Source organism: Mytilus galloprovincialis, chromosome 2 (assembly GCF_965363235.1).
Source record: "Mytilus galloprovincialis chromosome 2, xbMytGall1.hap1.1, whole genome shotgun sequence".
Taxonomy (NCBI): Eukaryota; Metazoa; Mollusca; class Bivalvia; order Mytilida; family Mytilidae; genus Mytilus; species Mytilus galloprovincialis.
The window spans coordinates 111,821,617-111,839,295 of record NC_134839.1 but is presented as its reverse complement, the minus strand read 5'-3'; the positions used below and the strand labels follow the sequence as shown (position 1 = coordinate 111,839,295).

Sequence of the window (17,679 nt, the reverse complement as noted above, 5' to 3'; positions counted from 1 at the left end):
TGATATTTGACAAGTTAGGCCAATCAAACCAGTGTTCACCAGCCCAACACGTTTACGTAAAAATGGATAGGCAACAGATGCGATAATACCAAAACAGGCTGATATTGCATTGATAATACCTAAAATAGACTCAGTCATACCTTGACTATAGGCGTACCCTGAGAAAATAAATATGTGTATGCATCATTACAAATACAGAATATAAGCAAAGCTCTGATTTCCTATTTGTATTTTATAAGACTAAACATAATATTTGGCCATTAAAGATAAAAACTTTATGTTACACTTTTAATACTCAAAATAGACTGCTAAACACCCTGTCAATACTTAACAAACGGGTTGTTACAAGTTTTGTGGTATTTTCATCACCAGCCTAGTTATCATTTTGTGTTGGCATGACGTATCAATGAATCTGTTATTTTTTTTTGGTAAAATATAATAATAAAATGTTGAATTATTCGAAAAAAAAAATCTACACTCGGACAGATAGCGATAGCCATCTTACGAACATTTTATTCTATGGAAATTTTCGGTTTTGATATCCTATTTAATTTAGTATTAAATTTTGTATTGTTTTATTCGACAAGGCTTATATTTAACTACAAGTATGATGTAGTCATTGTTGTAATGCACTGAAATATGGGCCGTTGCCAATTATTGTAATTGTGTTTGTGCCAATAAAATATTTGTATTTGTATGTAGATAAAACGATTGTCTTGCGACACTTTCTATAAGCCTCCTAACTTTGATGAGTTTGTTTGCATAGACATAAATTTGAAAGTGACGAATGGAATCAACATACGTCTAGACGTTCGGATAAGATTTCCTATTTAGACAAAAATCTCAATAAAAAGTCAACCTACAAGTATGCTATTGTTTTCTTTTACTAAATACATAATTACTTAATAAATACTAAAGACTGAATATATTAAAACAAACTCACCAATAGTTATATTATCAAAACCGAGCACTGTGAAGTAAAGGAACGCTAAGGCTACGCCTGCAACTGCTACTTTATACTGTATATAATGGCGCCATCCTCTATATAATGCAATAAAACTGAAAAACAATTTTCCAACGAAAGACGAATGTTGTTTTTTTGATTCAGGAGACTTCACTGATTTCAGAGAGCTTTTGTTCTGGTTTTGATCTGCTATTGGAACACTTTCCACGGAACTTTCATTCTCTTTTAGTTGTTTTTCTTGAGAAGATATTTCTTTTCCCAGATGACCTGTAGACGATTTCATCAATTCCTCATTCTGTATCACCTCAAGTTCTGTATTATGAAAAGAAAAAAAAAACATGGTTGAATTATTCTTAGTAAAGGAGTAGGTCCGGTAAGAACCGATTTTGGCCTCAAATTTCAGGTTCATCTGACGAAAGATTTTCTTACCCAGGAGTAGATTACCTTAGCCGTCTTTGGTACAACTTTTGGGAATTTTGGGTCCTCAATGCTCTTCAACTTGGTATTTGTTTGGCTTTTTAACTATATTGATCTGAACGTCACTGATGAGTCTTATGTAGACGTAACGCGCGTCTGGCGTATACAATTATAATCCTGGTACTTTTGATAACTATTCAAACACCTAAGTGTCTTTTTCATTTGATTCTATTAGTTTATGTGAAAGGTTTTGAATGATTTAGTCATTACAAACGATCTGATTCAAGCTCAAATATGAAAAATCTAACAAATATGCAGAATAATGTCACTTTTCAGATAGTTTTTGTCAAAAATGGAAGTGGCCGCATCCGTGTTCATCCTCAACCTTTATATATGTTATGTATTATCATCAAATACAACCTTCATTTTAATATTAAGGATGAACACGAATCCGGCCACTTTTGTTTTAAACGAAAAGCGTCTAAAATTTAACTAAAATGCTAGAATTGTGAAGAATTGATTGATTTAGCATGACTTAATTGTGCTAGTACCCGATATATGGACATTATATTGTCAAAAACAGCCCATATTTATGTAGCAGAAGCATTCTACTGTCCTATAAACAACTAAAAGTTTACATTTTAACAATTTTGTAAAACTGCTATATTTTGGGGCCAAAAAGGGGTCTTACCGGACCTACTCCTTTATAAAATATGATTCGCATACGATTGGTACATACACAAACTGTTCACTATCATTACAGACACAAACAGTTTACTATTGTTTCTAGTATAGTTTATAATGAACTCTGCATTAAAAGTATGGATGGAATTGTTTTTTCTATTTTCAATATCATCACTCTCATTCGTAAGTAATTTTAAGTTTCTCAACGATTACTAGTTTAATGATGAATGTTGTCAATGCGCTCATTTAACGCTGATAACGAGGAGACAGGGTTCTCATAGAGACAAAAACATAATGTAACATATGTATGCAAAATCCCTTTTCACATCAACTAAATGGTATCACTTAAAAATGACACACTTCTATTCAAATGTGTATATTTTAAAGAAATCCATCAAAATTTGTTTGAGTAAACCGGCAACAAGCTGATATTATTTATATTTTTGCAAAAGAAATATGTTGGGAGGGAAAGTATTCAAAATATAAAATATGTGGTTTGCCTACAAAAAGAAATAAACTTACCATACCATATATAGTTGAATCCTTAGAATGTAGAGCCGGATTCATTCCATAAACCATTCCAATAAGCCAATACTCAATGAAGAACGCACAGATGTTCCAAGAGCCAATGAAAACAGCACCGTACATACTAGACACATATGTCATTAGCTGGCCTGTTAATAATGGTGCAAAGGCGTTCGTGCATAAGTCGATGAAACGAAATGTGGCACTCATTGCTATAAAATGAACAGATTAAAATGTTAGTTTAAAATAAAAATTATACTTTACGGAATTGAATGAAACTCGAAAAACAGGCGTTAATCATGCATTTCAAAATATATGTTTCAAAACGCTATGACAAGTCCATGGTGCAAGGTCGTAATAACTATAAAAGTAGGTTAAAAATATATTGACAATAAAGTGTTTAATCAAAATAAAAAAATTCGTACTTTATTTGGCCTTTTCAACTTTGTTTTATTCCAGCGTCAATGATGAACATTATGAAGACGAAACGCGCGTCCAGCGAAAATACATAATTTCAATCCTGCATTGTATCTATGATGAGTTTATCAGACAGCTTAAATTCATTGACAGACTTAGCCTGTTAATTTCATTAGCATAAAAAAAAGATAAGTTAATGTCACTCTAAATTTAATTGCTCGCTCCAAACCTTAAAATTAGATTATCACCACTCCCTGCAAATTTTTAGGAACTATATTTTTATTAAATTTTGGTGTTTATTGCTCCTAAAACAGAACTTTTGCAAATTTTCCTTCTTCATCAAACAAATTTATGGTATTTCAGGAACAAATTCTGTAGGTCCGCTCTCTTCAATATTTGTAAAAAAAACCCCAAGGTATTCAATTAGAAATGAACTAAACTCAAATGCGTTTTTCCGCGCACAACATGAGAATGGTTCAATATATACGAGATGTAAAGTTAATATAAACCTATATCAGACTGTATAATAACATCAATCGCAAGAATTTTTCAGCGTTCTACGTATGGAATTTCTTGATTTTCTAAATTATTGATGATATCCCTTTTTATACATCATTTAGATGCTTTCAGGTGAGTTTGATGTCACATTGATGTTTACCGACTTGATTAAAATCCTCATTACACTTAAGCGTATGTCTTAATTACAAAACGTCTAAACAGTTGACAGCGTATGGACTCGATAATATGTATCCTCACTTTGGGTATATTCTTATCTATGCGCTATATAGTTAACCATCGATATGAAAGCCAAAGAAAATCAGAGATCATATAACCCGATATTAACATTCATATAAAAAATAGATAGCAAGCACGTGCACTTGAATGGTATGTTTGATTTCAGGTTATAGATTAAAAAACACATTAATCGTCATGAGAAAGATTGTATCTGGATCGAATCTGTCAACCAATGGTTTGCCCTTGTTTTGTTGAATTTTGTTCCTTTTAATAGATGAATGCGCATAGTACATACTTAACAAATCTCGAGCTAAGGATTACATTGAAGGTCATTGAATGCAGATTTAATGAGGTTAAATCATTGATTTCCTGGTCAATGATTTATAAACGCTGTTTTGATCAATTTGAGCCAATTTGACTGCTTGTAAAGAAATATTCTTTCAAAATTCCGCTTTTATTAGTACTTGAAACAAAATAATTATATTTCAAATTTATATATAATTCATCTAATGCCCCATTAAATATTCGAATTCCAAAATGTTTCATAAACTTTCCAATGTTGTGTCTAAGGATCAAACAGTTACAAGAGAAATTGCCAATTCATTTTTTAATAAAGAGACTATAAATAGATAAATTAGTATAGAAAAAAGAACTGACGAACAAAATCAATAGACCCTTCTAACTGGTACAGATTCTTTATAAACTACACAAATTAATTCTAAAACCTCGAGTTTTAATACACCAATAAAATTGCCGTTTGGTGTAATCCATGGCTCCGTAAGGCAGTACTTTCACCTATAATGGTTTATCATTTTCACATATTGTGACTTGAATGGATAGTTGTCTCATTTGCAACCATACCACATCTTCTTATATCTTTTTTGTTTTGTTATAATTAGTTTTATAACTTACTAGCGATGTTATCTGTCTTTCTATTGCAGATTTCTACAATCCAGTCTCTTTCCATGACCAAGGTTCTTCCAAGATTGCATACATTTGAAAATATCATAAGAATGATAATCAGTGTGAAACATAACTTAAGAAGTCCTTGTTCCGGAAGCTTTGTCTCAATCTCAGTACGAAAAGTAAAGACAAAGATAACAATTACACAACACAAGGCGATCCCAAAATTATTTAGAAACAAGGCTATGCGTGCAGCTGAAAAAGACAAATGTATCATTGAAAAGTGAACTAATCAAAACTAAAAACATGATGTAATTAATTAGACTACCACTAGACTGTTAAACTATACAAACTACAAAACGGGATAGTTTAACATTGACGCATGTTAAGATTAAGATTTAAAGCCGAGGATTATAACACAATGTTGACTGCTGTACCCTTTATTTTGACAATTTTACATATTATGTCTGTTGGTTTTGCTCACACATTATAAGCAATATAATGGAATTCCATACGACTGTCTTGCAAGCGGTTTAGCTAGCTATCAAACCAGGTTTATATCCACAATGTGTCAGGAATATGACAGTTGTTTTCCATTAGTTTGATGTGTTTGAGCTTTTAGTTTTGCCATTTGATCTTGGCTATTACTGTAGATTATTTATTTTCGTGGGTATCAATTTACGAGAAAAACGAGAATTTTTATGGATATTGGATTCATTGTTTGCCAAACTCTGCATACAAAGCCTACAGAAAATTTGTAAATCGTGGTCACCTGAACCTACGAAAGCCACGACAATTAGTATCCAATGAACAATAATGAATTCCTAGTATGTCGCATGACGTTTTAGCTCATAAGTTAGAGATAATATCGAGTTTGCTTGTATTCTGCACTGTAGCGTGGACACTAATCATTTTTACATAGACTTTTCCTTATAATCCCACCACCATAGACCCTGTTTGTCTAAGCACATCTGAACTATCCTTCCTTGATGCTACATCAAACTTGCAATTATGACGTCTTGTGATAAACTGTCTTTCGCAAAACGCTGAGATGAAAAATTACTTGGAACAATTATTTTAGCAGTCATGTTACTTAACTTGCACAAATAAAACTTTTAACATTTCTGATGGTTATAATGTGAAAGGAAAATGTACAAAGCTTGCATGTTTAAAGTCAGCAAATAGCCTCGAAGATTTTATAAATACGTTTGCTTTAAAAATCAAATTAAAGATTAGAATACATTGGTTTTGTATTTAAACGACTAGATACCAATATACCCTTAAGTCTTGCTGTTCTGTCAATGATATCTCCTACTAAAGTCGACAACAGTAACAATGCACCACCATTACTGAACCCGTAGATTGCAGTCAACTGCAATGAATCTGGAGTCACTTCTATAATAAAAAGACCAATACCAAACCACCACATGCGCGCACCCTAAAATAAAAAAAAAAATCAATAAACAACATATTCTTTAATAACCAGGTGTGTTACAACTGAACTGTCAAGAGTTTCATTAAAAGGGCACTTGCTACGAGATATATAACAAAATATAAAATATAGTGAAATAGTGAAATAAGGATTCGCTTTTTACAGCCCTTTAATATTTCAGTGCTGAATACAGCGAAAATAAATTATATTTGTAAAATTTATTTGACAATAGTGGCAATTCAATTAGAAGAGAACATATATCATATCTCCATAGGAATTTTTAAAAAGAAGCCATATTGTTATATATGAGAGAGAGAGAGAGAGAGAGAGAGAGAGAGAGAGAGAGAGAGAGAGAGAGAGAGATATGTTAGAATCCATATGTCTATACTCTTTTGCTGATATGCTTGGTCTATATGCCATTTTGTGCTCCTATTTTTGACATTTTTACCTATTATTTCTGTTTCTTTTGTTCATTCATCGTTGTCAATATAATGAAATTTGATGCGACTGTTAAATAATTGAGAGGTTTTGCTAGCTATAAAACTAGGTTTAATCCACCATTTTCGACTTAAAAAAAAAGGCCTGTACCACGTCAGGGCTATGACAGTTGTAATCCATTCGTTTGATTTGTTTGAACGTTTGATTTTGCAATTAGATAAGGGACTATCATTTTTGAATTTTCCTCGCAGTTCAGTATTTTTGTAATTTTACTTCTGAAATAGTTGTATGCTTTCGAAAATGACAGCCTCCGTCAACAGTGAAATACACAAGTCTAAATGATGTAGAAAATCTCCATCGTCTCATGTTATCATTGAAACAAAGTGACAAACAGTTTTTCAATCATCACTGTGTTACCGCTTCAACGTTTGTTTTGTCTTGCATTCGATTGATATTGTTTAAATGCCCACCTAACAAACATACTAACCCAAATATGTATACTAAACTACTCGATAAAACCTACCACAGTGGTGAAGAAGTGGGAAAGATAAACACAAATCTTGTTTCTTCTTGATAAGCTGTTTACAACCATGGCTTATGTCTTGCAAATATCATCAAGTCTAAAACATAACAAAATATGATTATTAGAAATAATACAAATTAATCTTTTAAATCGTTTAAGTCAAATGTCGTAATTGAGAAAGCACATTTAGATTTACACATGACAAGATTCTCTCGAATATTGTCTTATGTTTTCAACGTTGTCCCAGGTTAAGGTGAAGATTGAACGCTCGTTAACATGTTCACGGTCGTATTATATATGAACTTGACCAACATTAGAAGCCTGTAATTTAGTGTGTAGTTGGCTTTCGTCACATATAATTCCATATCATAATCTCAACCAGACGTTAGAAAACGTATGATCGCAAATGGTCAGATTATCTATTCTATCAACGACTGTTCAACAATTCTAAACAGATCGCGATATCAGACAATCGGTCGGGTTGTTGTCTCTTTGGCACATTCCCCATTTCCATTCTCAATTTTAATCAATGAAATTTTAAAGAAACAACATTAATGTAGCACACAACAGTGGCCTATGCATAGTGGGAGAGGGTGATTTCTTACTTACTCCTCAAATCTGGCACCTTCGCTAGTGCACGATATAGATAATATATAAATATTGTAGCCACATTTTACATGGTTAATGATTTATTGACAAAATAAAAATGAACAAATGTACAGCGATAAAAAGTATATCTATTAACTGAATCCCTGTGGTCAAGAAACTATGTCATATTACAGCCTATTTGAATATGTTAATGTTCAAGTGAGCAGAATACGGATTGAAATATGATCACGTGATTATCAGTTTTTCAGACGAATTGTCTGACTGATTGGTTGGTTAGTGATTAACGCCACTTTTCAATACTACAGCATTGTGATATTTCGTGGGCGGTCAGTTTTGTTTTGCGGACGAAGCAGGAATACCCGGACAGAACCAAAGACTCTTGGTAAGAAATCTAGAATGATCAGTATACATTTACGTTTGTTATAGATAGCATTTACTTTTTATATTGGATGTGGTCAAATAGTTGACGTATATTAGAATGTTTATGAAGGTGTTTGCTTGTAGCCTTCCTACAGCAGCATAACTAATTAAGGTTCATGTGGACCCTATGGCTAAAATGGCCGTATTTTCACCTCAAAATTTACTCTGAGTACAGACAAACCTGCGCATCTGTTAATTTTTTTCAGGCATAGCATGCCCTAGATGAATGAATTTTAAATATGTTTTATGTTTTAGAAAAATAAAAACTTACCAGGATTTTGCCGTGCACTTTTTTTCATTCCTCCAGAAGGTGCCAAAATAAACTAAGTTGGGAAACAGGTTTGAGAACTTCCCCACAGGTAAAAATTAAAGTGAGCATTTTTAATTGACATGGACATTAGATGGACAATAGATACCTGACAATAATTGGTTATTTAAACTGTGTACCTGAGTGGACAATATCAAGGTAAACTCAACTGTTTGTTAATTTTATCATCTTCTGCAAAGACGAAAAAAAGTGTACGGCAAAATTCAGTTAAGTTATGAATTTTCTAAATCCTACAATGCATTTGAATTCTATTTATCTAGGGCATGCTATGCCTTAAAACTTTTCCAGATGCACAGGTTTGCCTGTACTCAGAGAAAATTTTGAGGTGAAATTACGGTCATTTTAGCCATAGGGTCCACATGAACCTTAAAACAACTCTTTTACGTGAAGATTGTAGTACTGTCAACTGTTCGTTATATATCTACGCTATTTCAGATAACATTACTTCCTGTCTGATGGTTGATAAAAACTTCTCAAAATAATAATATATTATTTCATGTATTTTTGCAAAGAATGTATTTATAGACATTGTGACATATTAAAATTGAGCTAAGGGGCAACGACCGGAACAAAAACTTACCTTCAGTTAACATCCTTCCACGTGACCCTGATCAAATAATGTTTACAAAATAATAACATGCCGATTAAAACTATTAACCGTACACAAAAGGTCGATAGAATGACAGCAAGCTATCTTGTTCTAACACCTATACCATAAGAAGAATTTGTCCACTAGTAGACTAAGTACAGTCACGGCATTAAATTATTATTTTTAAACATGACCTCTTTCAATCTACTTTTACCTGACAAGAATTTGGGCTCAAAATTAGCTAGTTAAAATGTATAATACGATTTTAAATTTCACATAAACAGCAAAATCTGTGATAATATCCGTTAAATTACTCAAATCGGACGAAATAAAATATAACATGTTTCAGGCTCAAATGCCTACCTCTTCTTAAAAAAAATGAGCCGTCCCTTAAAAATATGCATTTATTGCTTAGAATATTTACTTATAATTTGGCCAGATCTCTATGACGTTTTCTTAAAGAAGGAATATAAAAGCCAATATGTGGGCCCAAACAGGAAAATGGCCTATAAAAAATGCTAAAACCAATCTTGATATTCATATAAACCCACTTGGAAGGCTATATTATCCTTCAACCATCTAAAAAACATAATTTACGAAAGCTTTCATATTAAAAAAAACCACCATGGCCAAAATGCGAAACTATACTTCTGTGTATTGCTGCATATGGACAAATGTTTTGGTATTCTTGTCTGTCATTTTTTGCTAATGTGCTCTGTCTATATACCTTTTTGTGTTTCTTTTATGTTATTTTCCAAATAAATTGCTTTGTATTTTAAAACGTAACCAAACGCATCCGATTCTTTTACGGGAGATGCTAACGTCACAGTATACGCTACTTTCATGCATATAGCAAAACTTATTTAATCATAACTTAGACCTTGACTTGTTGACAAGTAAATAAAACATTACATATTAAACGAGATAAAAAGACATGTTTTATTGTGTTAATGACTTAGAATACTAAATGAATTATATCTACATAGGTAAACAAACATATGATAAACAAACGGACTTTGAAAAGTGGATCCCTTGTAAATGAATTTTAGTTATGAAAAGTTATGTATTCATAACTGCAGAGCCGATATGTATTAGGCAGTGTTTAATGCAGGGTTTTCAATGCTCTTTAACTTGTACTTGTTTGGCTTTTTACCTGTTTTGATATGAGCGTCACGGATGAGTCTTATGTAGACGAAACGCGCGTCTGGCGTATTAAATTATAATCCTGGTACCTTTGATAACTATCTAAGAACTGAATTATTCTTTTTGTAATTTTTTGGGTCCAAAAAGCGCTACCCGAATCACATTTTTTATGAATATATGACTATGGTTTTAAAACCGTATACAATTACAAAAGAAAAAAACATCGATTTTCATATTAACTTTCTTTACAATAACAATAACATGATAAGTTTGTTTCTTTTCTTATACAGTGTTGTAATTTTGTCTCGGAGAGCACATACTGTCATATATTTCGCATTTTATTTTGAGATAAAAATATGTTGAGATAAAATGATAATTTTTGAATGCATTGAGAATGCATTCAGAGTGCTTTTGACAATCAAAGTTATCGAATATTTTGAAAAACCAATGCAATGTTATCACATGGGGTTAAACAAGAACTTACCATGAAAGAAATTTTATGAAATTTATAAACTGTCTGTTGATTTTGTTATCATCTATATAACCTGATTAATCAACATTAGAGCCGTTGTTATCATCCTTAGTTTACACTGACTTCATATAAGTTAATCAAGAAAGGCCTAACCATATTTATTAATTGTTTAATGATACCATACAAGGCTATTTGTAAACTTTAACAGGACAATAATACATGTATGCCTCAACCCCAAAAGTGGATGCGTCTTATAACAAACCATGTATTCAGAATGTCAAATTAAGTTGTGTTGATTTCAGTTCGCCTTTCTTAAATCATTTCTGCAATATCTATTTCGTCGAACGCTCTCTTTTATTAATGAAGTATGTATAATGTGAACTTATAATCTATACAGTATGTGGTTTTCTTATTGTTTAAGGCCATATACGGTGACCTATAACTGTTTCTATTATACTCCATGCTATGATGACAGATTTTAATTGAATCATTCGATTGAAATAATTTAATAGCTGTTAATTTCTGTATTCTGTATCGTTTGGTTTCTTGTGAAGAGTTGTCTCGTTTGTAATCATACCACAATTATTTCCTTATACATTTTGTAAATTTTGAGACTTCACTACTGGTCATACATTTTGTTTGTTGTCATTTCAGTCATATTCAATTGTTTCTCATCAATTCAGTAATATAATTATGTGCACAAGCATAAAAAATCTGAACACATACTGAACCGATCTTGATTGTGTTTCTATCTTTGGTATATATATGACGTGGTTTTGTACTTTTGCATCCCGTCATTGTGTTATTGGGCTATGGTAAATTTGTGTATTCTTGTTTTTCATTTTTGATAATGAGCTTTGTATATATGCACTTTTGTGCTTGTTTGTTACATAATTGTTTTTTTTTTATAGTGATTAAGATTATAACACAATGTTGACTGCTGTAGCACTGTTTTTGACAATTTCACCTATAATGTCTTTTTTTTGTAGACACGATACAAATACAACCACTGAACAACAGGCTTCTGACTTTGCACAAGCATATAAAGAATGTGGCGGGGTTACACATGTTTGTGAGCGCCCAACCCTCCACATAACCCGGGACATTGGCGAAACAGTACAATATAAAAAAGGACTACAAAAATCAGTGGAAAAAGTTTGAACCCATCAGATGGATACAAATACAAATACATCTAATATAAACAATTAGTGGACGAGAACATTTACTTGTTCATCCAAAAATAAAAAAGACACTAGGCAGTGATATCAGAATACTTGTAGTTACTGACAGCTAGTTCAAAGCCAATAAAAACTGGATTTTGTTTTCAACTTATGAGTTTGAATGTCCTTTTGGTATCTTTCACCCCGCTTTATCGACTTGATTAGTCTAATGACACCCTTGCTCAACAGGGCCCCTCTTTATCGACATCATTAGTTTCTCAACACAAGATATTAACTTTGTGTTCAGTATCGACAAGTTTATTTTAAATACCTTTAGTGATATAAACGCTGGTTAACTAAGTAGAACAAATTGTTCCATAAGTATAAAAACTGAATGTAAATTGAAGTCATTAGTCAAATAAAAATATGTAAAAAGCATTAGATTCGAATCTTTTAAACTAGTACAATACTCGATTTTACTTTTTACAACAATCCCGTTTTCTTCTTTTTTGTTGTACAACTTATAAAATCTCCCACTTTTAAGGTATTTATAGAAATAAAAGTTTCATATTCTAGTATGATAAGTAAAATTCTAGCTGAAGATGAGCTATCGATCAGTGATTATTGTAAGATTATAATGCAACATATTTTGTTAGACATAATGAATAATCAACTTCAGATTGTTTTATATCAACATATGCGTATATATATATCTTAAATATTAACACTTACTAATATATTAACTATTACAAGCGAATATAAATACGCACCGGTCTCGCTAGTTTTGTATTCCTGTATTTTGATTTTGCTATTAGGATTTTTTGTTTTTCTTTGTTGACACATTTGTTTGTTTTTATAGTGATCAAGATAATAACACAATGTTAACTGCTGTACACCTATTTTGACATTGTTACCTATTTTGCAGGTTTGTTTAGTTCACACATTGTTGTCAATATAAGGAATTTTATGCGACTGTCATACAAGTGAGAGTTTTAGCTAGCTTTAAAAACCAGGTTTTATCTAGCATTTTCTACAGATGAAAATGCTTGTACCAAGTCATTTATATGATTGTTCTTGTTTATTCGTTTGATGTGTTTGAGCTTTTGATTTTGCTATTTTATTATGGAATTTTCGATTTGAACCTTCCCCGGAGTTTTTATAATTGTGTCATTCCCACAGTCTTTGTTTGTTATCCTACTTTGTATATTCTAAATCGATTGTTTACATTTGAACATCGGTTACACACTACTGCCTATGATTGAGATGAGTGATTTTTTTCATAATTTGACGAAACAACATTTCTTTGTAGTTGTTTTACCTTTGAACTTCATCATACATAATTTGTCTCGCCTTGACATATCTCATTTCTATGGAGATTATTTGGCTCCGCCACCTTAGTCATGGTCTATTGACTTTGAAACTTTTGCTTAGTTTACATGTATTAGTTTGTGATTAGATCAGTTTAAGATGAACTGATAATGTAAGTCAATGGTATTTGGTATGCAAAAATTGTCATTTGCAAGAACCGTTTCCAAAGAGTTTATATTGCCCCCCCCCCTTTTCTTCATGGTTCATTTGAAACTTTTACATAGTTTACAAGTTTATGTTTGTGTTTAAATTTATTTAAAGGCAACGCATCATAATTAGTCAATGGTATTTGGTATGCAGTTGTATTAGCAATGGAACATTGAGATTGTATAGCCATTCTGCTATTCATGGTTCATTGACTTTGAATATTTGCATAACTTGTGTAACGTGTTTAAGTATTGCTATTTAATTTCAACATTTGCATTATTAAAATTACAAAAAGGCGAGACATATCTTTGTGACAGTAGATTCTTTCAGTCAATGATTTTGATTAGTTCTTCTGCTTGAAATAAAGTATAATGAATGGAACATAATAATGGTTCTGGTAGAAATCGGGGGGGGGGGGGGGGGGATATTTTTAAAGGCTACACAACAGTAGTGATATTTTTGGTACACATCTACCATAATTTTGTAAAAATACGTATATTGAAATTTATACAGAACGAACTCAAAACGTATTAACGTATCTAAATTAAGCATTTTTATATAAGGTTTTGTTAGATGAAAAATGTCATATCAGGGTTAATTCTGAATAATACCATATGAAGATATGGAAAGTAAGGTAAACATAAACATATGTTTCGTTTGAAGGTTGATATTGAAATTTATCATATAAAGGGTTTTTAATTTCCAATAAAACTAAGAATTGCTTTACATTTTTTTCTTTTAATATCAATAGAAAAAATATAATTTGATTGTTCAATGGGGAGGGTTAAATACTTCTAGACAAGAATTCTTTTATGGAAATGTGATTTTAGATGATGAAAACATGTTTCAATCTCCCAGAGTCTACAAGTTGTTATTTTAACTTCAAGTTCCACATATTTTACTCAACGATATGGGTTTTGATGATTGATGAAAATTGTAAGGTGACCTTATCATGCTAATGCTGCTTAACATCGACTTCATTTGTCTTCTGATTATTTCTCATATGCAATCATACCATCTATCATTATCGTGCATATCAATATCAAAGTCACAGTTTCAAATATGTGAATAAAAGTACAATAAAAACAACGACGACAACCACCTCCATGGGTCTCACCATGGGTTCATTGACAAGGATTATTTTTTTCGTAGCATTTCATTTTTTCAAAGATTTTTTGTCTCTTTTATGCTAATAATTCTTGATTTCCTCAATGCGATCTTTTAATCTGCCTTGTTTGTTACAAGTAAAGGACAATAAAATTGCAACACACAAATCCCAATATTACGGGTGTAGTTACACTCATTTTTTGTGAGTATCTCTCTATCTACCTGGGATAAACCAATCTTTATGAGTACACAGTGATATCTTTCTCTCTAGATTAATAAAGATTATTTATACAATGTATGATGCTAGACCATCCAAAATGTATAGTACAGACGACACTACACCATAGTGCTTGATAAAATGCCTAAAAATGCCTACATATACTATCATCAAGTTTAAAGTTCTATTGTATCTGTTTATTCAGGGACTATTTCCTTCCAATCTAATATCATATCCAGCAATCAGCTAATCAATGATTAACATACATTAATCAGTACGAATCAGTCAAAACGTATTTGGAAAAATCACATTATCATTGATGTCATTCTTATAGACACTTGTCTCAAAAAAGGATCCTATATACCTTAATATAACGCAACATTTAGAAAATTTTGTTTTTAGACAAGTGCCTGTGGACATCCTAGTGTTATTTAAACTGAACGGCAAAATGTTCTGGCCAAATATTAATACTTTTGTTGAGTACCATTTAAGAGCAACTGGTAAACATAAATCACCGTAATATTAAAGATTTCAAAACAATAAGTAAAACATCTATTTCGGAGCTGATAAATAAATCGCTGTGCTTTTCTTTGGCAATGTACAAATAACCTTTTCACTAATTACTCTGGCGAAAGGCTCGTCTGACTTGCATGGTTCAAAGTTTTATTAACCTGGTCGATACCACTAATGTTGGACGTTTCATCCCCATGGTATCACTTACTTAGTAACTGCACTTCTTTGATAGCATTAGATAGCAATGATCGGTGCGTTTCCTGATAATTTACTATTTAAAGAATACGGTATTTATTTGAAATTTATAATGTTTTTCTACACGACGTGCTAGACAACTCGACCACCTAGGCTCTTATATATATACTGTAAAATGATGGTACGTACCTACAATGTATGGATATTTTAAACAAGACCAACAACCAAGGTGCTCCAATGAAAACTCTTTCTAAACTATGAACAAACGTCTTCCACGAAACCTCTTTCTGAACTATTAACTGAAAACCTCTTTAGATGTTTTATGTATCGCGTTGCTTGTGCCCCTTTCAAACCCTCATGGCGTTACCAGTTTGTAATTGACCGATGAGTTTGAATACTCATTTGGTATCTGCCGCCTATGTTTATAGAAGTTAGCAGAGACTATCGTAAGTTTTCCAAAATACGTGCAGAACTCTGCACTAATATGCAAATCTACAAATTCGATATTCCCAAGCTTCTATTTCCTATCATGATTTCATCGATAGAGGGTTGCTACTCACAAGGGAACTCTTTAACCAAGATTTTCAAATGGTGAAGTTAAAATCATCCTTTTGTAAATTTTATAGACGCCATCACGAGTTGGTTGGCCGTTATGGAATAACCGTCTCACAGATTATATCGGATATGTTCCGTATGTCGTAACAACAATCCACTTCCCTTCCCTCCACGAATGTGACCTACCGAATAAGACTATTTACCGGGTTTGTAATAACATGATCAACACGACGGGTGCCACATGTAGAGCAGGATATGCTTACTCTTCATTAGCACCTGACATTACTCCCAGTTTTAGGTATGGTTCGTGTCGCTTAGTCTTTAGTTTTCTATGTTGTGTCTTTTGTTCTATTATTTGTGTTTTTGTGTTTTTTTGTTTTAGACATGGCGTTGTCAGTTTAATCGATTAATGAGTTTGACTGTCCCTCTGGTATCTTTAGCCCCTCTTATATAAAGAGATCATACGGTAATTTGATATGCTATGTTTTAACGTACCATTTTTTAGTTCTTTACTTTAACGCAATGATTTATCATTTGACTACATTTCTTTTCTCAGGAACACTAATTTCCGATGAGTAACTTAGTATTTCTAAATTCAGAATAAAAAAAATCAGTAAAGTGATAACGTAATATACATGAGCGTTTCGCAATAAAATATTACCTTATTCATATCAAAATTCCTTACGCATGTTCTTAAAAATAAAGGTAAGTGAACGTTATCCAAGGAAAAAAATTATTGAAATAAAATTTGATTACATGCAGGTATAGATATTAAAAAAAAGATGTATTGCTTACTCAGCGATTACTATTGTAATTAGACGTGATTGTTTGTCACATATTGTAAAACCTACGCTGTTTAAAACAAATGTTGCCATCTATACAGATGTTTCTGTGTGTTGTCGTTGCATTTCTATCGTCAGCATATACTGGTGTTTAGTCAAATCTTTCTCACTGTTTGCTGCTTGAAATAAGTGGTCTTAGAAAGCGTACAAAACAAGGCATAATGAATGCACTGGTGGTAATACTAACGATAGGAATTCATGTAGCTTATAGTGAAGTCATTACAGACGAAGATAATCGTAAGTAATTACCTTATTTTACTTAAAATTCTACATTCAGTGTTACAATTTTTTAAATAAAAGAATAAAGAGTCAATATGTGTTAGAAAAATTAGCGAAGACTAGCGTTGTTTCGTTTCGCTAGCTATAAAACCAGTACAGTGTCAATCCACCATTTTGTACATAAGAAAATGACTGTACCAAGTCAGGAATATGACAGTTGTTATCCATTCGTTTGATGTGTTTGAGCTTTTGATTATGCCAGTTAATTAGGGACTTTCCGTTTTGTATTTTCCTTGAAATTCAGTATTTTTGTGATTTTATATTTCTAGTACTTATATTTGACTCCTTTCAGCAATCATGATTTATTGATTTTTATTTTCTTCTTCTCCGATATATATATATATATATATATATATGTGTGTTCGTCGTCTGCCGTATTTGTTGACGTTGACTTCGTAAATGATGTGGTTGCCACACATACTTGATTAAGTCAATATTCTGATTTACATGAATATAAATCGCCAAAAAGAAAGCATACCAACACAATGTTGTTTATATTTTTCTTTTGAACCGTATAGATATTATAATTGTTTTATTCAATAATTTTTTCAGCTTGTCACCCTATAAATGAACCAGGATGTACAACGGACGAATTTTGTGTTCTGATCAACTCCGGAGATACTGCATTTTGTATATGCAATAGCACTATTGCGAATCCGAACTGCAGTACTGATAACAGTAAGTAATTGAGAGATAG

At 32.0% G+C, this 17,679-nt stretch overlaps 1 protein-coding gene across 1 annotated transcript; it reads right to left on the bottom strand.

The window, feature by feature from the left end:
• Positions 1-1,133: 1,133 nt before the first annotated feature.
• Positions 1,134-6,078, bottom strand: LOC143065390 (ferroportin-like). Its single transcript, XM_076238933.1, has 4 exons — positions 5,924-6,078; positions 4,655-4,900; positions 2,588-2,802; positions 1,134-1,276 (listed from the first exon to the last, which is right to left on the bottom strand). Exons 1-4 carry the CDS (start codon positions 6,072-6,074, stop codon positions 1,265-1,267), a joined length of 624 nt encoding a protein of 207 aa, XP_076095048.1. The 5' UTR covers positions 6,075-6,078; the 3' UTR covers positions 1,134-1,264.
• Between the last annotated feature and the right edge of the window lie 11,601 nt (positions 6,079-17,679).